Source organism: Armigeres subalbatus, chromosome 2, assembly GCF_024139115.2.
Source record: "Armigeres subalbatus isolate Guangzhou_Male chromosome 2, GZ_Asu_2, whole genome shotgun sequence".
NCBI lineage: Eukaryota > Metazoa > Arthropoda > Insecta > Diptera > Culicidae > Armigeres > Armigeres subalbatus.
Window position 1 is genome coordinate 358,272,675 of NC_085140.1, and position 27,418 is coordinate 358,300,092.

A 27,418-nucleotide genomic window follows, 5' to 3' on the forward strand; every position below is an offset into this window, starting at 1 on the left:
ATGAGCAACGATGGAGACATTGTCTTTAATTTATAATGATTTTCGTAGGTTTGTTTTCTACATCTTCGCTGCATGAAGCGAGAAAAGCGACATATGTTTTCAGATATGCGATTATAGAAATCTAAATTTTCTGAAAATAAAGTTTGGTAAGTAAAAAAAAAAATCTGCTACACAGTACTGCGACTGTAGTAATTACTCGGAGCACATCTAATGAAACGTGGCCATTGTGATATCACGAGTGACTATCAAACTGATCCCACATGGAATGGAAAAATGCCACTAGTTATGCAATAAATTTGCATCTTTATTCACACGTTCCGCAGCGAAATGGCTTGCTAGAGTGATAATGGCCCTTCATATGCGCCAATATTGTGCACACTTTACAGTAAATTTATGGAAAGCAATAATACTAGCTATAGTATCATACATTCGATCAAACAACATATTAGTCACCGCGATTCTCCATCCCATACACAATATGCGTCGTGTCTAATTCCAGCCGCACAATTGATTGATCCTAGTCTTCACTACAGGATAGAATGAGGTAAGCGTTTCTCAGACGCCCGATGGCAAAGATAATAACAACATTCAGTTTATTGATTTACTGCTTTGGATGCCGTCATGTCCCAACGCATACACTGTTACCGGAAGCCGAGCAGAACCTCAAATATTGTTCGTTGGTACGATCCATTCTGAGCTCATTTTACAAATTAAAATTTTATTATCAAATCGAGATGCACAGTCGTTTGTACGAAATGAAACTATTTCAAGCTCTCGGGGACCGTGAATGAAGAATTTCATAGCGCCCATTCAAGAAAACGAAAATTATGTTTCGGTTAGCTTTGGTGTCCGTTCAAATCTACTACTTGACTGAAATTTTTCGCCAAAATATTTGCATTGTTATGGCCTTATAAACCACGTTCGGATCTTACATAAAGTTCATGTTTATGTTTCTGCGCATCCTTCCACAGTATTTTTTGTATATAAATGTGTATTGAGATCCCTTTTTATTCACCTACTTTTAGGCAGATCTGATTTATAAGTAATATCTGTTTCACTATCAAATCGTTTAAGGTTTAAACTTGAGCTGGTTTGTCTCCATCTGTGTCAGAACATTGCTCACTTTACCCCCAGGCGACATGTCCAATTTACCACCATAGTTACATGTTTTTCAAATCACACCTAAATTAAGAAAAACATATTTAAAAGTTATCTCTCATCATCCAGTACCGCTTCATAACAATTTAAAAAAATCGATGTAAATGATTTTTTGGTTCAGAACTACTAACCAAAAGTGTTCATGGTATAAATGCCACAGAGGCGAAATTACATCAAAATCGCGGAAAATTTGGGTTAAATCTCGCTATTAAATAGTTATTCACTTTACCCCCACTACCGCTAGTGTGTGGTGAATGCATAACAATAGACAATAATACTGGACTGAAAAAAAACTTCTAGATCTCGGACAAATTGTAATCACGATCGATAATAAATTTTGTTTAAATGGAATTTTATTACTTAAGTAGCTTAAAAGCATTGAATTTCAGTACTTGAATTCCTTTTTTATTCCTAATTGGAGATCTCAATTCGTAAATCGGCGACGTTATGTTTACTGATTCCAAACCTATTTTTCATGTTTTCATTCTCATCTATCATCAAGTGGTCTGCAAATAAACTGGGCGAAAAACAGGTCCCCCATTAAATAGCACTATATTCAGCTGACTGTGTCCGTTGGGGAAATAAAAAAAATGATTCTTTTATGACTGTTATCCGGCAGTAGAAGCTTGAGTTTCCACCGCAAACGGAGGAAATTCCATGCGCGTGGTTTTGACCACGATGCGATGGGAACAGCGCTGGTGATGATGATGATGACATTTGTATATTTTTAACTGCCAATGTCACGCTTGCTGTTTATTTTGTTCTAACAAGAGAAATTTACAATTTCCCCGATTCGTGGACGCGACAGAAACGGGCGTCCTGAAACTGGTAACGGAGGAGGTGTGATATTTTCTCAGATGCGGTTACCCTTGGAACGATCGAATTTGTCTTTGAGTGGCAGAACTAATGTGTTTCACTAGGTGCTTCAAAACGTGGCCTGAATTACGAGTCCAAGAATTAAGCATATCGGATGAGTACGGAGCACGCCAATGGTGATGTGCCCGTGGGACCGATTGTCACGTTTGTTTTGCCTACGTTGGCGGTGGACCTTAATCGAAATGATACTCATTTGTCATGTTCCGAGGATGGTCAACGAAGGAGAAACCCATAGCGCGTGAACGTAACGGTGGATTAGCGATCGGCTATTTCGGTCGCCGTAAAAATTGGTTTGCGCATTAGGTAGGGCAGTGTATGATCATTGCAAATTCGGTTGATCACATGTCGAATAATTTTGTCTTAAATTTCAAGCATTATGTTATACATATTTGCTATTGGCTGAACAAGCGAAGTCGTCCCTATTTAGAACTATTGATTGGCCGAGAAACAACAAATATGCACAGCTCACCAAGTTAATATTTTTTTTAGGGATTAGAAAGCAATTCTGATTGTACACACATGCTTAGGTGTTCCACGAATTCAAGACCAAAAGCGATGCCAGCCACGTCGTCACAATTGATTTATTATTTCAAGAGGAAATTCCTGCCTTTCCGTGAGCGCCACGGGACGGAATAGTTCATTAGTTTGGTAGGTAATCTATTGAAACCTTGGTAATCGAATGAATATTTCAACTTCACCTTATTTAAGGGGAACAATGTGTTGATGACCGATAACACGATCGAATGCTTACTCCCTACAATGCACTGCACAGTGCACACTCAGTGGCTTCTATACGTAAAGAGTATCTCACCGAAGTGACACGCGACGCGCACGACGTTCAATTTACGCAAAGGATAAACTGCAATTCCCTTTCAAAACTTGTCAAAAGATATGACCAATAACTGTGAACTGTGGTCGAGCGTGGGACATACATTAGATTTATTACAGTCTTAGTTCTATTTATAAACTGAATAGGTATTTGACATTAAAAGCTGTTTCTGTTGCTTTAAAAAAGATTTATTGAATGTAATAAAAACACCAAAACAGCAATTAAAATGCTGATCGACGAGCGATGACAATTGCTGCAATAAATCCATCATAAGAACTAAAAAATCTAAGATGCTTGAAAGCTTAATATTCATTTCATTTTTCATTTATTTAGTTAACATCTAAACAGATAACACTGAATCAACAATTTGACGCCACAATACACGGTTCGAGGCCGCATCTCTCCATCCGCGGATACGCCCCACGCTCGCCAGGTCGTTCTGCACCTGATCTGCCCATCTCGCTCGCTGCGCTCCATGCCGTCTCGTACCTGCCGGATCGGAAGCGAACACCATCTTTGCAGGGTTGCTGTCCGGCATTCTTGCAACATGTCCTGCCCATCGTACCCTTCCGGCTTTAGCTACCTTCTGGATACTGGGTTCGCCGTAGAGGTTGGGCGAGCTCATGGTTCATTCTTCGCCGCCACACACCGTCTTCTTGCACACCGCCAAAGATGGTCCCTAAGCACCCGTCTCTCGAATACTCCGAGTGCTTGCAAGTCCTCCTAGAGCATTGTCCATGTTTCATGTCCGTAGAGGACAACCGGCCTTATTAACGTCTTGTACATGACACATTTGGTGCGGTGGCGAATCTTTTTCGACCGCAGTTTCTTCTGGAGCTCGTAGTAGGCCCGACTTCCACAGATGATGCGCCTTCGTATTTCACGACTAACGTTGTTGTCAGCCGTTAGCAAGGATCCGAGGTAGACGAATTCCTCGACCACCTCGAAGGTATCCCCGTCTATCGTAACTCTGCTTCCTAGGCGGTCCCTGTCGCGCTCGGTTCCGCCCACAAGCATGTACTTTGTCTTTGACGCATTCACCACCAGTCCAACTTTTGTTGCTTCACGTTTCAGGCTGGTGTACAGTTCTGCCACCTTTGCAAATGTTCGGCCGACAATGTCCATGTCATCCGCGAAACAAATAAATTGACTGGATCTGTTGAAAATCATTACCCCGGCTGTTACACCGGCTCTCCGCATGACAGCTTCTAGCGGAATGTTGAACAACAAGCACGAAAGTCCATCACCTTGTCTTAGTCCCCGGCGCGATTCGAACGATCTGGAGTGTTCGCCTGAAATTTTCACAGTTTGCACACCATCCACCGTTGCTTTGATCAGTCTGGTAAGCTTCCCAGGAAGCTGTTCTCGTCCATAATTTTCCATAGCTCTACGCGGTCTATACTGTCGTATGCCGCCTTGAAATCAACGAACAGATGGTGCGTTGGGGCCTGGTATTCACGGCATTTTTTAAGGATTTGCCTTACAGTAAAGATCTGGTCCGTTGTCGAGCGGCCGTCAACGAAGCCGGCTTGATAACTTCCAACGAACTCGTTCACTAATGGTGACAGACGACGGAAGATGATCTGGGATATCACTTTGTAGGCGGCATTAAGGATGGTGATCGCTCGAAAGTTCTCACACTCCAGTTTGTCGCCTTTCTTGTAGATGGGGCATATAACCTCTTCCTTCCACTCCTCCGGTAGCTGTTCGGTTTCTCAGATTCTGACTATCAGTTTGTGCAGGCACGTGGTCAGGTTTTCCGGGCCCATCTTGATGAGCTCAGCTCCGATACCATCCTTACCAGCTGCTTTATTGGTCTTTAGCTGTTGAATGGCATCCTTAACTTCCCTCAAGGTGGGGGCTGGTTGGCTTCCATCGTCCGCTGAACTGACGAAGTCATCTCCTCCGCTGCCTTGACTTTCACTGCCTGTACTCTCAGCGCCATTCAGATGTTCCTTAATATTCATTTCATATATTATGGAAGCAACTTTCGCACACATATCATAAAAAGATCATCGATCGAAATCGAACCCAATTGGATTTCAGTGTATCGAAAACTTGTTTAAAATTAAGGTCACATGGGCGTGCATAGTGAGCTTGTTCAACCTATATATTAACTAATTGCTAATCAAATTTGGATTCCGTGAGTCTTGTCCTTAAGGTCACTCCTGACAGAATCCAAGTTTCAAAGTGCTCTCGTTTTCGGGGGCACACCACTCGATACGAAAGCACCGCACAACTGTCATTTTTATTTTTTCACGCATGCTGCGACGCAGCAAAGCTGAATCAACAAGATTGACAGCTGAATCAACAAAAATGACGCCGCCTCCGTATCGAGTGGTGATAAAAACGCGAGCACTTTGAAACAGATTCCGTCAGGAAATGACTTCTTTAATCAATTCCCTACCTTCTGTATAATAAAAATAAAATGATCTGTGTTCGTATCGTGAAGTTAGGTAAATCGTAAAAACTATAAATTAGTTTCGTATGAAAATTTTGCCTAGGCGGTTCACAACGCACATATTCGCCTACTGGTCAGGACACCGTCTGCTGCGTCAACTAGTTTTCTAACAAATCAATCAGCCTGAAAATCACACGTACGAATTGGAACACAGAGAACTAAAACATCTTTCATCCCCAAATTAGTTGCTGAAACAGGTACCTAGTCGTATGCCCAAGTGTATATTAGCTTTGATTAATGACAACCTTAACAAAATTTCAATCTTCCCAAAGCGATTTCAGCCAAGCACCAGTTTACGTAACGTTATTAACCATATTATACAATTATTTTTCGAAAACAAATTTCCCGTACAACCGGAGATGATCTTATTTTTAGAAGGATCGCGCCTGACTCGGCGAAACTTTGTTCGGAACCGCTTGCCTTCGCCACCACCTGACCAGTCAGATCAGCTTCATTCGGCTGGTTTTGCTTCTCCATTTTCCGCAAGCGCGTGGTACTATGCTGGTAGATTATTTAATTTAATCTTTTCGGCCATAAATTTCTAGCTTGTCTAAGTTCAAGATCAACCAACCAGCCAGCAGCGAACAGACACGGTACGATCATGACGCGCTGTTCATTACTGAGGCGTAGGCGTTTGCCTCTGTTGTTGCATGGAATCGTTAAATCATCACATTCTCCTACACATGACCGTTTCAACAATCGTCGGAAGAAAAATTGCACTTCCAAGTCAATCGCACCAGAGCAAGTGCGTAGTTAGGAGGTTTCCACGTACATCCTTTTCTACCCGCTCAAAGCTCACAATACTGCCATTTCTTTTACAATCGGAAGTTCCAAAACATTGATAAATTTGTCCATACCTTAGCATATACCCCCAAACATTACCACTTAGCGATTATTTATTCATGTAGCACTTTCTTGATTGCTTTACGAACTGTGTATGCTAAATTAGCATTTCCATTGTAACGAAATAACACCCAAGCATAAAAAGTTCAATTTTCACCAACAACTATATACAAATTTTGGAAGTACAAAATTGCTAGATTTTTACACAAAAAATCCTCATAGATGTATTAAAAGGAAATCCTGCATTATTCAAACCAAAAACATCACCAGTGTTGAAAACGCTGCCCCTTAACTTGTGATCATTCCTACGCGTATGCCACAGATCATCTGCACTCTGCAGCCAGCGCAGTTTGGCCACCGTTTTCGACACTTTACTTTGTAGCCTAGGTTTTCTCTATTTAAGTAGAGCAATCTCTCACCTGGTGTCGGCTAGTCAACCGCAGCTGACCGTTGACAGCATTCACACTTGCTTCATTTTCTGGGAAGAGACGGTTTAATTACATGCATCTTGCGCCTTGAAGTTGTCACCAACCCGAACTCAATCACCGGCACCGTCAAATCCTTCACTTTCGCAACACAAACGGTGCACACGTCCAAGAATCACTTTGCTTTGGCGCTGAACTGTCACCGGTTCAAAAACTTGACGTTTGAGATTTTGGCTTGTGACGAAATCGATTAGGTGCAGCTTGAACGACCACACGGCTCACTCAAGTGCAAAAGTTAATGACTTTCGTTAAACGAGTGGGCCAAGGAGCACATTAGTGGTGCCAAAAAACGAGGTTCTTCCCTAGAATTCAATGCTACAGGAAACGTTCCCAAGAGTGAAGGGTACTGCAGCAATTCAAACTAAATTATTATGGTAGTAATTGAAAATTCTACATTTATGAGACAATTAGTACCCAAGACAAGGGCGCAAATAAAATTTATTTGGTTAAATTAAACGAACCGTACAATTAATGTGACATTTTCATATAGAATTATGCACGTGTCATGGTTTAATAATAAACCTACGAAGAGCTAGTTTTAAATGTCAGCATAATACTGGTACTACCACTTTTACAAACGCGATTTGCGGCGATGTTCAACATTATTCTCTAGACATTTTGACATTTTTTAGTACAGACCACAGCAAATGGAGATAAAACTAAATTAATATGGATTTAAAATATGCACGTTTAAATTCGGTACCTGGTTCAATAAGTACCAAACTGGTGTTAAGTACGAAGACAATGTGTAGTCTGCAGATGTTGAGAAAAACTACGATAACTTTTGTTGTTTATTTTCATTGAGGTTAGATATGATTTTATCTCGCATCCGAAAGAAAATAATTGAAAATTTTTTTTTCGTAAATAATGTTTCCTTCATATTTTAAATACAAGTCTTTGTTTAACCCAGCATGCTCCTATTATTGGTCAGCATATGTTCATGTAGATTTTAGCATTCCTCTGGACAATTTCGGAGAATCTCTCCTGAACTGGATAACTATTCCATAATAAATTCTGCGGGATTACTTGAGGAATGCATTTGTCTTGTCAGTTTTTAATTCTAGAAATATTGCATAGGTTCCCGAGAACTCCTGAAATAATTACCCTCTAAGAAATCTGAGGATAATTTCTTATCCGAAACTCTGGGATGTTTAGTTTATTCCTGGAAGAATTTTCCGAAATTTCTAGAGGCGGAATTTCTCAGAATGCCTGGAGGTAGATATCCGTATAATTTCTTGGGAAAGAATCTCCCTGAATTCCTACACTCAAAATAATATTTTGTGACATTCTTTACATTTGGCGTTTTGTAAGAAATCTCACATGCAAGCCAATCAGAGAATGTCATACTTGTTATACCAGCTCATTGCATTAAGTCGGTTTATTACGTTCGATCACAAGGCCGTAGCCAGAGGAGGGCAGGGGGTGGGGTGTGTCGCCCCCCTTAAACGGTGGAAAGATTGAACGGGTACTGAAATGATCCAATCATATTCAGAAATAGGTGGTTGAAAATCAAAAGATTCCCAAAATCTTATTAGGGTATCCAGGATCCATAATATATGAAAATCCAAAACAACTCGAAACATTTCGGGCTCAAGAATTCTCCTTGAAATCCTTCTAGAATCTTCCCTGGGAACTTCTAAATTCCTCTGCAAAGTTATCCACAATTTCCTCTAAAAATCGTTCGAAAATCCTTCACATGTATGTAATCTCTCCTTATCTAGAAACCCCTCACTATTTTTTTTAGGAAATTCTAAGGAAATTCCTTGAAGATTTCTTTTCTTCTCTTCAAGTTTTACTTCTAGACATTTCTTCGGCTATTCTTCCAGAAAAATCTCCGGCATTTCCTCCAGGAATGCATTCGAGAGTTCCTACAATACTACATACGGAATTTCCTCCCAAAATTCCACTAGTAGTCCTCCGATTTCGCTCCATAATTTCACTTCTTAATATATAAGAGCTTCCTTCGGAAATTTTTCTAGGAACTTCTTCGGGCATTCCTCCAGGAACTCTTCCTTCAATTCCTTCAGGATAACTTCCAGAATTTTTTCCGCGGAATTGTCCTAGAATTTTTTCCGGACTTCACTCGGAATTTACTCCAGAATTTCATTCGGAAATTAATTTGTAATTTCCTCCAAGAGTTCTTCCAGGAATTTCTTCAGAACAAACCCCCGGTAATTTCTTCAGCAATTAATCTGGGAATACTTTCAGGATTTCATCGGGGAATTTCTGCATTAATTCCTCCTGGTATTTTCCCGGGAATTCCTTCAGATATTTTTCCAGAAATTCCATCATGAACTTCTTCAAGAATTATGTCAGGACTTCCTTGTGAGAATTCCTCAGGAAGTACTTGTGGGAGTTCCTCCGGGAGCTCCTCCATGAGTTTTTCCAAGAGTTCCTCTGGGAATCCCCCCAGGAACTTCACAGGGAATTCCTGGAGGATATTTGGCAGGAATTTCACGAGAAATTATATTTCGGAAGTTCCTCAAGAAATTCAACTCCGGGTATTCCACCGGCTGTTCCTCTGAAAATTCCTCCGGGAATTCCACCAGTAGTTCATCCGGGAATTCATTCAGGCTTTCTTTCAGGAATTCATTTAGGATTTCTTTGAGAATTTATCTACAATTTATCTCCAGAAGATCCTCGGAGAATTTCTCTCGGAGTTCCTCCTAAAATTACTCCGGGAGGCCCTTTAACAATTCTTCCAGGAGTTCCTCCTGGAATTCTTACAAAAATTCATTTGGGAGTTCTTACGAGAGTTCCAGCAGGGTTTCCTCCGAAAATTCTTCCTGTAGTTCTTCAAGAAATTCCTCCAGATGTTCCACCGGCAGTTCCTCTTAAAATACCTCTGATAATTTCTCCAAGAATTCCTCCAGAAATTCCTCCGGGAGTTCCTCCGGAAATTACTCCGGGAGTTCCTTCTCAGACGAACACCCGGAGGAATTTCCGGTGAAACTCCCGGAGGAATGCTCATAGAAACTGCCGGTGGATCTCCCGAAGAAATTCCCGTAGGAACTGCCGGAGGAACTCCCGTGGGAAGTCCCGGATGAATTGCAAGTGGAGATTGTATTTTACTTAAAACACCTAGTAGACCAGCGGAGATTATTCTTTGAATACCAAAAAGTTCAAGGCAGGCGAATGCACCTAGACGTCTTACATCATGACCACGAGTCTTTCAATAGTTGTCTGTAGAAATTCAAAAAAATTTACAGGCTGCGGAGATTTTCATGACGATTTTGAAGCTTTGCAGGGTGTTATTTTTAGATGATTATAGAATGAAGAATCAAAAAAAAATTATAACTAATTTATCATTTAACCCTTAAATGCGAAAAGTGTTTTTTTTAGAAATCTTCGAAAATATTTTTAACGTAAATAACTATTACAATCATTAACAATAAACGTTTTTCAGTTTGTTGTTTTTCTACAACATTGCGCATTAAGGGGTTAACGTAAATTCGTAACTTGATGTTTGATTAGAGAACATTGTTGAGTATGTATGGAATATATTTTTGCACCCGTCTTTGCAATGGGGTCATAAGTTTGAGTCCCATAATACCTTTCAAAACAACATCTAAAACAAATATTCCATATACTGTAAATATACACAGCGAGCTTCCAAATATAGTCCACGTTGAATGGAGAATAGACAGTTAACTTTGATTCACCATTGAAATCCATTCTTGCACCATTTTTAGGAAAATTTATAAGCTCTTTTAGTGGAATGTCTTCACTAAAGACACTATAAACAAAGACGGGAAATGTTCCAATTGGAATTCCAAATTTACTGTCAGTGCTATTCCAATCGAGCAGAAGACCTGTCATTCCAAAAAATCACGCAGAACATTTGGTAAGGGCTTATTTAACTTCCGCAAATAAACATGTATACATTATTGTTGTAATATTTTTGGATCAATGTAGCCTAATAAACCCCTACAAATGGTAGAAAATGACTCTCAACTTGTTTATATTGTATTTGCTATCTGATTTGCGTGGGTATACGCGTTACTAATCATTTTTTTGAAATTAAGAAAATCACTTACACCAACTTGAAAACTTTATGCAATATGAGCAGTGTTGCACATTCAGGGTCATCTCGCGGTATGTTAAATATCGTATATGTATACAGAGATGATAAATGAAAGACTTTTCGATTCTCTTTTGGTTTCAATCCATGCTAGCAACATAACTTTGACCCACAAATCTGCCCGATTCCATGTTGCTGGATGAAGGAAAAGGACACAAATTTGCATGGTACCATTTCCACTTATATCACCCATTGCCATCCCTGTTACCAAAGATTGAATCCAAAAGAGAATGAAACAATCTTTCATTTAATTATCATCTTATCATCTTACTTACTTATGGGTCCTGTACACCTCCGGTGGTCCAGCTACCGCTTTGACCTGTTGCCATGTTAGATTTCGGTCGACTTCTTTTATTTCTTTATTGAGGCTTCGCCGTCATGAGTCTCTGGGTCTGCCTCTGCTGCGATGTCCCACTGGGTTCCAGTCTAATGCTTGTTTACAAATTTCGTTTCCGCCCCTACGTATATTTCGACCCAGCCCCACTTCCGATCTCGAATTTCTGTTGCTATCGACCTCTGGTGACCACGACAATGGAGCTCGTTGTTTGAGATCCAGTTGTGAGGCCACCAGGCCCGTATTATATACCGCAGGCATCTGTTGATGACGCAGCCGTTGAGTGTTCTCCACTGATACACACCATGTTTCGCTAGCGTATAACAGCACAGGTTTAACGTTAGAGTTGAAAATTTGTATTTTAGTGCGTTCACTTATATGCCTATTTTTCCAGATATTTTTTAACTCGCAAAGGCAGCTCTTGCTTTCTTGATCCGTGCGCCTATGTCGATCTTGGTACTGCCGTCTGACGCCATTTTGGCTACCAAGATATTGGAAGCTTTCAACATTCTCCACTGGTTGCCCGGCTACTGTGAAACTGGAAGGGGTAATCGTGTTTACATTCAAAGATTTGGTTTTGCTGACGTTGATGACTAAACCTGCCGAAAGTGCTCCTTTTCGGCAAGGTCGTTGAGCTTACTCTGCATATCAGAGCGCCGTTGAGCGAGGAGTGCAACGTCATCAGCCAATTTGAAGTCGTTTAGGTGCTCCATGGTTATAGGCTGCCATAGCAGCCCGCGGTTTGGTTCACGGTCAATCGCACCTACCAGAATCCCGTCGATGACATCCTTGCCTCACACCAGCTACGACTCGGATTGGGTCGGACAAGACCCCATTATGCAGCACTCTACACAAGAAGGCCTCGTACTGTGCCTCGATGAGGCAGATGATTTTCTCAGGAACCCCCTTGCGTCTCAAGGCGCCCCACATATTCTCGCGATTGAGACTATCGAAAGCTTTTTCGTAGTCAATGAATACCAAGTAAAGCGACTCTTGGAATACATTGACCTGCTCCAGAATGATACGGAGCGTGACAATATGGTCCACACAGTATCTTCCGGCAGGGAATCCAGCCTGCTGCCTCCGGAGAGTCCCATCGATCTTCTCCTGAATCCGGGCTAAGATAACTTTGCATAGAACTTTGAGAACGGTATACCAGCAACATAATGCCTCGGCAGTTATAGCATATAGTCAGGTCACCCTTTTATGAATCTTCACTAAGATACCTTGCATCCAGTCGACCGGAAAAGTTGCAGTGTGCCAGATATTACGAAATAAACGATACAGTAGTTGTGCGGATGTCATGGTGTCGGCTTTGAGCTGATATGAGATCAACCCCTGGAGCTTGAAATCGAACATGCTTTGTATGGCTGTTTGAACCTCTAGCCGTGATGAAGCTTCGGTATTGACGTGCGGTATACGTCGGATCCTAGGCAGATCATGCCGAGGTGGTGGTAGCTGGTGGTGGCTGGCACTTGAAAAAGTATTTCGAAGGGTTCGAACCAGTATTTCAGCATTCATCTTTGCCCCGCTTACGCGTCGTGAGATATCGTAGAGGAGGCGAATGTCCCCGGTTGCTGCGGCTCCCTCTCCTTCGTCGGCCAGAGTCCACCCACGCTCGCTTGTTCCGTCATCATAAGCGTTTTACTTCCTTCTCCAGAGCCGAGTATCGTTGACGGGCTAAGACTTTGCTTCCTCTGGTTTTTGATTGCTCTATCGCGGCTTTGGTTTCTCTTCGCCCCTCTATCTTCCTCCAGGTCTCATCGGTGATCCATTTTTTTCTCTGGGTGCGCAGTTCGCCCAAAATATTCTCTCTGGTGAGAACCTTGTGATATTTTCGATTTCTGTCCCTTTTTTCTTTGTTGTGGATCTTTACGCTTTGGAAGTAGTCTTAGTTCGGCCAGAGATACGAGTTTGACATCAGAACTTCAGGGTTCAGGGTTCACATGCGTACTCCACCCGCTCCTGCTTACTTTTACCCCACAGCTCCAAAATTTATTCAGTTAATGGTTTTGAGTTTTTTTTTTTTTTCAGAATTCCTAGAGGTGGAACGGCGCTCTGATATGCAGAGTAAGCTCAACGACCTTGCCGAGCGCTCCTCTTCGGCAGGTTTAGTCATCAACGTCAACAAAACCAAATCGTTGGATGTAAACACGGCGACTCCTTCCAGTTTCACAGTAGCCGGGCAACCAGTGGAGAATGTTGAAAGCTTCCAATATCTTGGTAGCCAAATGGCGTCAGACGGCGGTACCAAGATCGACATAAACGCACCGGATCAAGAAAGCAAGGGCTGCCTTTGCGAGTTTAAGAAATATCTGGAAAAACAGGCAGATAAGTGAACGCACCAAAATACGAATTTTCAACTCTAACGTGAAATCTGTGCTGTTATACGCTAGCGAAACATGGTGTGTATCAGTGGAGAACACTCAACGGCTGCAAGTGTTCATTAACAGATGCCTGCGGTATATAATACGGGCCTGGTGGCCTCACAACTGGATCTCAAACAATGAGCTCCATCGTCGTTGTCACCAGAGGCCGATAGCAACTGAAATTCGGGATCGGAAGTGGGGCTGGGTCGGCCACACTCTACGTAGGGCGGAAACGAAATCTGTAAACAAGCATTAGACTGGAACCCAGCGGGACATCGCAGCAGAGAGCAGACCCAGAGGGCTCATGGCGGCGAAGCCTCAATAAAGAAATAAAAGAAGTCGACCGAAATCTAACCTGGCAACAGGTTAAAGCGATAACCAGGCAACGCTCAGGATGGAGATCTTTCAAGTCGGCCCTTTGCACCACCGGAGGTGTACAGGATCCGTAAGTAAGTAGAGGTGGAAATCGCCAAAACAACTAGAAAAGGAGTTTTTCAGAATTACTGGAGAAGTAATTGATGAGTCTTCTGAGTTCGCGGGGGAGATCAGCGATGGCGCTAATAAAAGCAGACGATGGCACAACTCTAATTTCTGCATCTACTGTAAGATTGTATTCAACTCGTATTTATTTATTTATTTTTTGATAAAGTACGAAACATTGAAGAATGTCTTTTGCAGTGAGGCACGGGTACCTCTTTTTCAATTGGGTAACATTGGAATGGGACATCACAAATTCATTGATTTTTTTGTATCGAAAGAATCATTCTGATCGTAAGACCAATGACAGAGCTTTTTTAGAGAAGTATCCATTTGATTATACCACAAAATTATTTCTATCAAGGTTTTCCAATTTCATATGAACCATCCTTATATTAACCAGCCATGTGAAGACCAGTTCTGCAATTTCTCATTTTTCAATGAGAGATGTCACGCGATGTTTACATATATCTGTCCCTATCAATCTCTATAGAAACGCGAAGGATTGAAGGCACGCCACAAAAATTAAAAAAAAATCTGGGATAAACTACAATTATTGCATCAGTATCGCTAAACCTAATTCGAAATTAAGCAGGAGATTCCGTCCTTCAGTTTGGGTTCTGCTTCGCACATATTTCCAATGCCAGTGAACTCGACCGAAAAATTCAATCAATCGGAAACCATTCGGCTCGTGTGCACTGAACAACCGAACTGCAAGTGCATTTCTGCCGCATACAGGAAAAGGCCTGTCATTCTCATCCCTTAAGCTGAAACGCTTTCAAATAATATTAAAAATTTATTTAAGTTTCAATCCCAAGAACATGTTTTAATATGGATTTAGCAACCATGAAATTACGGTAATCAAATTAGTTGAGCAAAAAAGTTGCAACAAAGTTATCCATTTTAAGAAAAAAAAATTTCTTATCTAAAACAAATAGATAAGTGAAAAAAAATTGGAGATAAATTAATAAGAAAAATGATGATGCCTTTGGAAAAGCGAGCTATAATTTGGTCGAAGGTCGTCAGTTTCCCCTTAAACGAAACCGGACGAACGGCCAAAATTGCATTCAAGGCATTTCTAATTATAATATTTTCCTCCCATTAATGCACAACGACACCACCAACTGACGCCCCAACACTGCTAACGGACAAATTTGTTAACCGGAGATTATATTTATATCTTTCGCGGATGTATGTATATCGAAGTGCTGGATTGTGTTGGCTAAGAAATGTATACTCTGCGAGCGGAAATTATTTTTAAAAAATGTTGCTATTTTAACATCAAAGCTTACCTTGAAATCCGAGAGGGAAGCCATCAGATCATCCAGTTCCTTGGTGGCCGACGAAGCATAGTTGGACTGGTCGTTTTGTGCGACCTGCTGTTGATACACTGCAAAAAATATATAGAAGATTTGATTTTAAAACAGATATTTATTATTAATGCGATATAAAAATGTAATTGCTGTTATAATTCGTGTATTGGTTACTATTGGTGACTCATTAGTGATATTTATCTTTAAATTTTGAAATGCTATGACTATAACTAGGGAAGGAAGAAACTGCTGATAAGGTACTACGAAAGGCCACTGATTCTGTGGCACCTTCATAAATATCACAAAAATGGTATTTGGAGAGGAATTTGTATCGCTTATCGTTTTATCGATGACTGCGAAAAAATACTTTGCTAAAAAGATACACTTTTACCTCAAGTTGCTGGACACTACCCTCATATTTAGATTCAAACTGAGTTTTGAAATACTCATAGCATATGCATATGCTACAATCCATTGTAGCATTGTAGCAACTACCGCGCAATCACATTGCTGAACGCCGCCTACAAGGTACTCTCCCAAATTTTATGCCGCCGACTAACACCAATTGCAAGAGAGTTCGTGGGGCAGTATCAGGCGGGATTTATGGGTGAACGCTCTACCACAGACCAGGTGTTCGCTATACGTCAGGTATTGCAGAAATGCCGCGAATACAACGTGCCCACACATCATCTATTTATCGACTTCAAAGCCGCATATGATACAATCGATCGGGACCAGCTATGGCAGCTAATGCACGAAAACGGATTTCCGGATAAACTGATACGGTTGATCATGGCGACGATGGATCGGGTGATGTGCGTAGTTCGAGTTTCAGGGGCATTCTCGAGTCCCTTCGAAACGCATAGAGGGTTACGGCAAGGTGATGGTCTTTCGTGTCTGCTATTCAACATCGCTTTGGAGGGAGTAATACGAAGGGCAGGGATTAACACGAGTGGTACGATTTTCACGAAGTCCGTACAGTTATTTGGTTTCCCCGACGACATTGATATCATGGCACGTAACTTTGAGAGGATGGAGGAAGCCTACATCAGACTGAAAAGCGAAGCTAAACGAATTGGACTAGTCAACAACACGTCGAAGACGAAGTACATGATAGGAAGAGGCTCAAGAGTCACCCACCACGAGTTTCTATCGGTGGTGACGAAATCGAGGTGGTTGAAGAATTCGTGTATTTGGGCTCACTGGTGACCGCCGATAACGATACCAGCAGAGAAATTCGGAGGCGCATAGTGGCTGGAAATCGTACGTACTTTGGACTCCGTAAGACGCTCCGATCGAATAGAGAGGAGAGTAGGCCTTGATCTGGCTAAGACGTGTTTTTTTTTCGGTGCTTGTCATTTTTTTCGAATATTTCCAACTTTTTAGGAATTAGTGACACTAATTTAGTGTATCAAGGTTTGCAGTCAGGAACTCAACTTGCCGAAGATTCAGAATGCGATGTTTATTGACTAGTTGGAGTGTGTGAACATCCTATCCATAGATATTATTGGGTTTACGATCGTATGGTTCAAAAGTGAGGACTTTTCCCGAAGGATACTAATTATCAATTTCAAGTCAGTGAAATGGTTTGAATACGCTAAGTATAATTTTATTTAATTATTTTGTATTTATTCATGTTCTTTTTATGGGTATGTGTATTTTTGGAAATCGTTTAAAGCATAATATAAAGCTCCCATTGGTAAATTTTCATAATAGCACATTCAATGTTTGATTGATTTTTTGACATTCATAAATGGTACAAAAATGGCTACTGGCATATTAAAAGAGTCACATTAACATAATAAAATAGTAAGCAGCTGCCACGCTTTTAAATTTTTCTAATTTCAATAAAGTGTATGCTCACTGTGATTTGTTTAAGTAAAAAATTAGGATACATTATTACAAATTGCATAAAAATCATCGGATTCTATACTTCCAGATTACGTTATATTGATTTTGTTGTAAGAATATATTCCCTAAATTAATGAATCGTAAATGATTTTCAATATTTATTACACATATAATATGTATATTATTTTGTTTTTATCTTTATCTGAAGATGAAAATGAAGATTCAAAGAAAAAGCAATTACGTTCTCAAATCAATAATAAAAAAATGTCTGGTAAACAGCGTAAACTATTTTCATCATATCGTAATATTAAATTAATGTCAGTGTTTAAACAATCAATCACTCAATGTTTGTCAAATGAAAAGTAAGTAAAAGCATAATGCATAATTATCATGGATGCATTAGCCATTCACAAGTGTACATCGATCATTTAATGGTCGTATTGGTGATAGTATAATTGTAATAAATTTCAATTCAAGTGAAAATGATCATTTAAGCAATAGAATTAGGACTTAACCTTAAGGAGATGTACAACAAACGGTACATTTCTAAAATTTTCTTCCACAAATGGGTATGCTCATTTGGGCATTTTTACGTGTTATTAATTCGCAAACAACTGGAATACAATAACGTTTAGACTAGAAATTAAAAACGTTAATCATGAATAGTATCGTTACAGAATAAATATTCTTGAAAATATGCTAAATATAGATGTAGATAATATGTAGATGACCTTAATTACACTTAATGTTCGATATCCCATTGTACTTAAAATATCAAAACGTTAGATAAAATTTCCACTATTTATTGCTAATCAGATTCCCACACCCAATCAGCACACCAAAAACTATTAATTCAAAGATTTCAACATCATATAGTTATTTATATTTTCATTCGACCAATTATTGCAATGTTTTACCCTTGACTAATAACTTGGTTATAAACAACAATCAATTAAATGTATATATTAACACTTCACATATTTTCACAGAAAACTAAATATGGTAAATAAGTCAAGAAGTCAAGGAAGAAAAATGTCCACTCAAATTATATTTGTTACGTGGATGTGCTGGATTTGAAGTGTTCAGATATTTCCAAGGAAAGGATCTTAATGGATTTGATGATCTGAATGGCATACAGTTTCAGTACTGAAAAACTGAAGTCTTTAACCTTTTGTCTGTGCTCTGGGGTCAATATGACCCCAGGCCACTTTGAATGGCTGCCATTTTTTTAGTTGTCAACCGATTCTCCTAATTTTTGGTAGTTTGGTAAAACTCGCCGAGATCTGTCTCCTATGTGCAAATTCGTTTGAAAAATCTTGAAAATATGCGCTACAGTGTCCTTTTTTCAAAAAACTTACGTTGTCTGTGCTCTGGGGTCAAATTGTTTAAATTGAAATGCTATAACTATTTTAATGTTTGGCCAATTTTGGATTTTTCAGGGCTGTTTCGAAAGATAATTTAATCATCTTTCAGGTCGTTACAAAGATTGACTATAGGTGGGCGGGTACATCGCGGGAGGGTTTTCGTAAAAAAGGGTACAAAAACAGTGATTTTTCATGCTTATTTTATTATATCTGAAAATCCTACCCATTTTGAACTGCACCTTTTCAAAAAGGTTATGCAGGAAGGCGTCTGCTTTGACATGAGGCATTGATTAGTTTAGCGCTTGGTCGCTAGGTGGCAGCATATTTGAATTCAATATTTTACACTACTCAAGTAACTCCGATATATGGAATTTTCCTCATTGTAAATATTCTTATCGCACAATTTTGAAATTTGTAAAGATGACGTCTGTAACAAAGTTCGTCTGGTCGCAATAGACTGTCATTTGACGGAATAAATAATAAGGAAATTTACAAATAGGCGGCGCTAGTGTACTTGCAATATTCTTGCATATATGAAATATTGCTCTGGCTTGAGACCGCTCATACCTACACCAAAGTTGTATTCGGCAACATTGTTCAGGATGTCTAGTACTACAAAGCGGTGCTCAATATAATGAGCACTTCTTCTCATTTTTTAATTTGTGTGATAAGAATATTTACACTGAGGAGAATTCTATATATCGGAATATCTTGAGTAGTCTAAAATAATGAATTCAAATATACCACCACCTGGCGACCGAGTTCTAAACTTATCAACGCCTCATGCCAAAGCACATGCCTTCCTGCATAGCCTTTTTAAAAAAGTTGCATGAAAAATCACTGTTTTTGTACCCTTGTTTACTAAAACCCCTCCCCGCGATGTACCCGCCCACCTATAGTCAATATTTGGTAACGACCTGAAAGATGATTAAATTATCTTTCGAAACAGTCCAAAAATCAAAATTGGTAAACATTGAAAAGTTATAGCAATTTCAATTTATCAATTTGACCCCAGAGCACAGACAACGTAAGTTTTTTTGAGCACAGACAGAAGGTTAAACGAAGCATAACCTATTGTAAGAGCTGCAAATATGGTGAGTCCGTTCCATGATTACAATTTATAAAAACAATTTTACTCAATACACGCTAGGATCAAATATGTATGACATGGATGTTTATCCGTAGTACAAATCGAAAATTCCACACACACACGCGCACACACACGTAAAATAAACATAAATTAACTAAATTTGTATGGCTGTGCAATCTTATTTAACCTCAAATTGAGATTAAATAAGGGTTGCTGATTAACATTAGCTTTTCGATTTCTATTTCAATTTCAATCCCACTTCTTTTCTTCTTACCATTCGTTAAAAATAATGACGCGGGCGCTTAATCCAAAATTCAAATGAACAATCGCTCACTTTGAGCAATTGATTGTTTATTCTCGCGAAGGATGAACAATTTAACAAGGAAATGCTAATACTGTTGTATAGAAGTCGCATAGGTCACATCACTTTCCATGGTGAATCCCGATCTATGTTACTGATTACCCCACCCAACTAACAAAACTTCTTTTCCGTGGTAATTGTGGAGATGCAGAGGTATTCTCGGTCTCTAGTAGCAACAATAACCACATACTAACATTCCCTAGGCAGAACGATCGGCCGGTCATGACATAATTTGTTCTGCTTTGTGCGGCTAGCAGAACAATCGCCCGATCATCGAAATGTTGTTCTGCTTTGTGCGGGCGAGTAAATGAATTAGAAAGTGAAGGTTCGCGTCAGTAAGCAGAAAGATCGGCCGGTCATCGAAAATATGGTTCTGCTTTGTGCGGTTAGCAGAGAGATCGGCTGGTCATCGTCAATTTTGTTCTGCTTAGTGCGGTCGATAATTAAAATAATTAGTGTTCGTTCGATTATGTTTTGAATTATTCAAACTACACGCTATACACGGCATACCGTTTACCAAAACGAACCCTGCCACAATACCTACCCCATATATCCAACATCCCAGTGATTTCTCGTGGAAGTGCAGATGACTCGTCGGCTTCTATCAAAGCGAGTATCATGTCAACATTTTCCTACCCATTCCTTAATTGACCTGCATTCGGACACGGCCGGCGCTGGTATTGCTTATTTTTGGGTCACCAGTTCTTACACATTGAAGATGATGTTAGTCCCAAACTTCATCTGTTGGTTCTCTGTGTAATTACAGCTGACCTGGCAATAACGGAGTAGCAACCGTGGGCGGTCAATCATGCTCATGCTCGTAAGACGCTCCGATCGAATAGAGTTCGCCGCCGTACCAAACTGACTATCTACAAAACGCTTATAAGACCGGTAGTTCTCTACGAACACGAGACCTGGACGATGCTCGTGGAGGACCAACGTGCACTGGGAGTTTTCGAAAGGAAAGTGTTGCGTACCATCTATGGTGGGGTGCAGATGGCGGACGGTACGTGGAGGAGGCGAATGAACCACGAGTTGCATCAGCTGTTGGGAGCACCATCCATCGTTCACACCGCGAAAATCGGAAGACTGCGGTGGGCCGGGCACGTAGCCAGAATGTCGGACAGTAATCCGGTGAAAATGGTTCTCGACAACGATCCGACGGGAACAAGAAGGCGAGGTGCACAGCAGGCAAGGTGGATCGATCAGGTGGAGGACGATTTGCGGACCCTTCGCAGACTGCGTGGTTGGCGAAGTGCAGCCATGGACCGAGCTGAATGGAGAAGACTTTTATGTGCAGCACAGGCCACTCCGGCCTTAGCCTGATAAAAAAAATATGCATATGCTCTTCCTTCATACAATATCCTCTCTCCGTTTGAGCCAAAAATATCCTTCTTTTGACGAAATGACCATTCATTGCAAAATTTATTATTTATATCACACAAAAAGTTGCCGCAAACTATCTTCATATTCAAAGTGTATGCAATCAAAAAAACTATTGGGTCTTAACAAAAAGGTTATGAACTACTGAAAAAGATTGTCGAGTAAGTCAGACTACACTAGTCGTAACATTTTTTGTTGGGTAGGATTGGCTGGGAGCGAAATGTCATTGCAAAATCCATACGATTTGACAGTTACGTAAGTTATATGTTACAGAAGAAGGTTTATAACCTCTTTCGGCTTAACAAATATTCTACTTTTCGTCCCTAATATTCCTTCAGTTGCTTTGCTTCAATCTGCTTTGCTTGATTTCGTTCACGATCTGTCAAATCCTATTAATTTATGCAAACTTTGTGCTATTTGGTAGTCCAAAAAGCCGTAAATGCATTGTCTGTCATATGTTGTCATATGAAAATATTACAGAGCATACGTAATATAGCTTTTTTGGAAAGTCATGAAAAAATGGATTTTAGCAAGTGCCCAACGCCAGGGCCAAACGCCCCGCCTTAACCAAAGGCATTTTATATCCCTTCATTAGTACTTTATCTACACCATAATAGAAAGCACAGACAAACAGACATAACACTCGTCAAATTTCCATCGTTTACTGATTTACTGGTCAATTCAAATAATCATTAGTTGGCCAATCGATCACTCGTGGCGCGCGCATCGGATTTGCTCAAGTTTGACGTTTACTCACTACCGCCATCTGGTTCGTGATTTGCCCAACTAACTGAAATCAACAGATGTCGTTAGTGTTTGAACGACGATGAAATTCATGAGTGAACGTTCAATGTGTTATGTCTGTTTGTCTGTGTAGAAAGGTTACAAGTCCTTATTGGCTTGTCATTAGAAAACGTGGACATGTTTTGATCAGTTTCAGATACTACCGCTATATATCTCACAAACGTTAGCACTTAGGAATAAAGTACTATGCACATTGGACCTTTTCATTTGGAAATTTTGCGTACTTTCATAATATCGAGCTTAATATAATATTGAAAAAATATTTTAACAATTTTAAAAAATCCTATTTTTTGAAACATCGTACATATTTTTTTACATAGCCCCAGTCATCACCTTAACCTTTACTGTACCGACCTATTTTTTGGTAACTATTTTCTCTTCAGTCTACTCTAACTTGTCCAGCGATTTTAGTGCTTCTGGTATCGTTGGATCCAGAAATTCATATAGTTTTTGTTCCCGGAATCTGGAGACGATCCGAATCATGGTCCCGGAGATACATCTGGACATGCCCCGGATCAGGTGCCCGGGGGAAGTGGCCGTATATCGATCCGAAATAAACAATGCCATGCTACGACATATCAAACATCATGATTTTATAATACCAGTTCATTGCTGACAATATAGTATATTTACTATATGTATGAATCTGGATATGCCCCGGTCTAGGTGCTCTGGGGAAGTTGCCTCTTATGGTCTTAACTCAAACTGTGTTGTAGGACGAATTTAACTACATGGTTTTACAATATCAATTCATTGCTTGAAATTCCATACAATACTTCCTGTTGTTGTCCCACTGGGTGAGTTCCAGAAAAGTTGCCCAGGGGAAAGTGACTACTACGGTATTTCGAGTTCTAAAAATGTTTTACTATCTCAGGGCAGAGTGAAATCAGGAGTGATTCAGTTTGATTCCAAATTTTCGACCACTATTCTAGTTTGAATATGAAGCCAAATAGAACAAACTCGCTAATTTCCCCAGCAGTGTTCTATTCATGTTTTTCAAATTTTCAATTAAATGAAATCATCATGTTGGCGCCAAGAAAGGCGCCGTAATTACAAAGTGGATTGATCCGTAGATAAAATGACGCATTCATAGACCAAAACAATTGGAAACTATTTGAATCTCGTGATTCAATCGTGGTTCAAATCTGCAGAAAATAGAACGGAGCGTTATACCAGTTTTATTTTTTTTGACATTTGACTGGTATAAAAAATGAATCTAGAACAACTGCTGGGAAAATTAATGTTTCAGATTCATATTCAAACTGACAGCCCCGAACGATTTGAATCACTGCTGATTTTACCCTTATATCTGTATTAGCATCTTTTTGACAATCTAGGAGCCCTGACAAAAATTCAAGCAATTCGGGGTTGCTTTAGAAGTGGCGCAAAGACGATTTGTGTTAATATAAAAATCTGTATAACGAAAAAATAATATCTGTTTAAGCCAATTTTCAAATAGACTATTTCAATTGTTCAACCCGAACCTCAACTCTTAGGAATTTCCTTCCGCGATACATATGAATTTCCATGGGAAATGCTTCGTAATATACACGGGAAATGCTTCGGAATATACACGGGAAATACAGTCGCCTCTGCACATCTCGATATTCAAAGGACCATCGAGATAGGGAGAGATCGAGGAATGGAAGGAAAATTGAAATGGGTACTAGATTCAAAAAAGCTCTTTGCTATGGAAAACGACAACAAAACAAATGTCGTTTCCTGTTGTTGATGTGTTTGTTATTGTCCAAAAATGGTCTAGTAGCCCAAAAATCTGACCATATCGACATAAGGAGAGTAAATCCTGAACAAAATATGATCAGAACCCATCGAGATAGAGAGATATAGAGATAGGGAGGTTATCGAGATGTAGAAAGACCAAATGTATGTAGATTGAAGGGACTGAGGAAACCATCGACATAGGGAGAGATATCGAGATATAGAACTTCGAGATGTGGAGAGTCGACTTTCCTTCGGAATTTTCTCGAAAATTCTTCTGAATTACTTTCGGAAGTTCTACGGAATTTCCTCGGAAATATCGTTTGAACTTCTTCAGGAAATACTTTGGAAGTTCCTTGGTAAATTCTTGAATTATCCTCGAGAAATTCTTTGGAAAGTCCTTAAGAAATCCTTCAAAAGTTCCTAGAGAAATTCTTTGGAATTTCTTCGGGAATTTCGGCAGGTAAATCTTTGAAGTTTCCTCCAGATTTTTTTGTGGATTTTCCTCGGGAAAATCTTCGGAAATTTTTTAGAAATACTTCAGAAAATCTTCAGAATTTTCTCGGAAAATTCTTCTAAATTTTGTCGAGAAAATCTTCCTGAATTTATTAGAAAATTTCTTCGTTTTTTTCTCGTGAAATTCATCGGATATTTCTTGATTTTCTTTCGAAATTTTCGCATTGAATTCTTTGGAATTTCTTAGGGAAATTCTTTGTAACAACTTTTCGAAATTTCTTCGGAAAGTTTACGATATATCCTCGGGAAATTCTTCGGAATATCTTAGTAAAATTCTTCGGAAAAAACTAGGAAAACTGAACCCAATAATTTCCCGAAGAAATTCTACTGAAACTTCTTTTGAATGTCCTCGGAAAATTCTTGGGGATTTCCTCATAATATTCTTTGAAATATCCTCAGGAAGTTTCTGGAAATTTCTTCGGGAAATTCTTGGGTAAAATTTCCTTAGGGAATTTGAAGAATTTCCAGGAGAAATTCCAAAGAATTTCCGAAGGATATCTTGAAGAATTTCCCGAGGCCATTCCGAAGAATTTCCCGAAAGACATTTCAAAGAATTTTCGAAGATATTCCAATAATTTTCCAAGGAAATTCCAATATTTTTTCCCCTTATAGATTTTTATATAAACACAAATTGCCTTTGCTTGATTATTTTGTCAGGACTCTTACAATGTCATAAAGAAGCTTATAAAGATATGGAGATTATCACACAATTTTGGAATTTGAACTTTCTCAGTGGTCACTTTCTCCAGGACCTGGAAATTACCAAGGTGGATAAAAATGGGAAGTATTGTATGGAATTCCAGTAATAAATTGTACAAACAAAAAAAAGTTAGATAGGTACGTCCTATAACACGGTTTGAATAAGAGCCATTAGTGACCACTTTCCCCAGGGCACCTAGTCCGGGTCACAATCAGATGCACCTAGATAGAAAATATACGAAATTGTTAGCAATGAACTGGTTAGTTTGATACGTCGCATGCCATTGTTAGATTCAAACCGATGAGTGGGCACTTCCCCCAAGGCACCTGATCCGGGCATGTTCAGATGGACAGATGTTCAGATGGATGGATGGATCCGGGGGTTCAGATGGGGCGCAGTTGTATGGGAAAACGCAAACTTCGTCCGATCAAGTGAGATCAAGGTTTTTCTTAATCGTTTTGAGAACCCACTCAACTGTGTGAAATATGGGCTCGATTGGTTGCGACCTCGCATGCCGCATCACGTTTTATATTTACATGGAGATTAGTATGGGAAAACGTATTTTTTTACATTTTTGCTCTTAGAGGTTTCAATTTATCATCAATCACGTGACTCAATACGTTAGCATATAATCTGGAAGATGCCGAAAAACTTTGCCGAAGAAGGTACGTAGCTGGAAGGTCTATAAAAATGTTCTTACGTTTCGAAAATTGATTGTTCAAACCATATGCAAGAAATCAATGTTTCTGCCAGCACGACCGGACAACCTATGGTTATTGAAGGGCAAAACCCATCTTCCTTCTTGTCGGATTTTTTTTCTTTTTGAAATGATTCCGAATAGCTCCCATTAGCTCTAAAGCCCTATAAGATAAATTATTTTGAAATAACACTCTGTTAAATTATTGGTCTACGTAGTTCGGCAGTGCTGGCAGAATAAACGATTTTTTGCATATGGTTTGAACACTCAATCTTCGAAGCGTTATAACTTTTTTCGTGGACGTTCCAGCAACGTGCCTTCTTCAGCAAAGATTTTCGGCATCCTTTGGGTTATACTTTATGTGACTTTATGCGCAATGTGTCACTTGGTTTACGATGAACTGAAACCTCTAGTAGTAGAAATGCAAAAATATACGTTCTTCCATACTAATTTCCATACAAACTTCAAACGCGATGCGGAAAGCGAGGAAGCAACCAATCGGTCCCAAGTTTTGCACAGTTGTTCAGGACCCAGAATGGATTCGGAAAACCATTGATTTGAAAAAATAACCATGACGCTCCACTTTAATGGACATAGACAGAAAATGTATGAAGTTTCCAGCAATGAACTGGTATTGTAAAATCACGATGTATATACGTCGCATGGGATTGTTTGATTCGGATCGATATGTGGCCATTCCCCAGGGCGCCTAATCCGGGGCATGTTCAGATGGACACAGGCAGAAAATAGTTCACGAAAGTGCGAGCAATGAACTGGTACTGAAAAATCATGAAGTTTGTTACGTCGCATGACTTTGTTTGATTCGGACCGATATGTGGCCACTTCCCCCAGGGCACCATATTTATATCTCACCAGGTGCTTCCAAAGTGCTCTGATAATCACAGGGAATCTCTTAGGTCATTCTGCAGTACGTAGTATAACATCTGTTATTGAATTTGTGTTTTACAATCATTAAATTGCTAAGTAGATTTTTTTTCCAAACAATCTCCAGGTTCCGGGAACAAAAACTATATAGAAGCATAAAAATCGATGGATAATTGACCAAGTTAGAGTAGATTGGAGGGAAAAAAGTCACCGAAAAATAGGTAGGTACCGTAAAGGTTAAACATTGCCGAAGACACCAAAAAGATCGGACGAACCGTTTTTGAGTTATACCTTTTTTGCTGAAGCCATTCTCAAAAGTTCAACTGGAGTCAAAATGATGGACATCGTCTTTTTTAGACATAAAGATTGCATAATGCATATGCTATATTGCAAAGAATACAAAAATAATGCGACCTTTGGATTCACAGAGTACCTACTCTAGTACTAACTCATCTTACGCCCAAGTTACGCAAACAGGATCTGCTTACACTGATTCTGAATGATGCTCATGATATTATGTAGCCAACTTGCATTTTTGATCAACCCTCCAAGTGACTCCACGGGAGTGTTCACTTCTTAATCTTTAAAATTCGATAACACGGCTGCCTACAGAGTGTAAACAAGTCAGTTTCTTTTTACCTACTTGATTGAGGATGCATTGAAGTGTTTTCACGTTGTTTCTAAAACAGATCTAATACAATTTAGTTCTTGTGTTTTAATTTGCCATAATAATCATTAGGCGATAACAATACTTCCGCCTTACAAACAAGCACAATACTTTGCTCGATAGGTAGAAGGTTTGACAGTTCAATTGGTTGATTT

At 39.6% G+C, this 27,418-nt stretch overlaps 1 protein-coding gene across 1 annotated transcript in view; it reads right to left on the reverse strand.

Annotated features, from left to right (window-relative positions):
• The window catches only part of LOC134212969 (paxillin), a 120,279-nt gene that overhangs the window by 17,971 nt on the left and 74,890 nt on the right, over nt 1-27,418 (reverse strand). Inside the window, 1 exon segment of the mRNA XM_062691373.1 lies at nt 15,206-15,303. Within this exon segment, the coding sequence (XP_062547357.1) occupies nt 15,206-15,303 (98 nt within the window).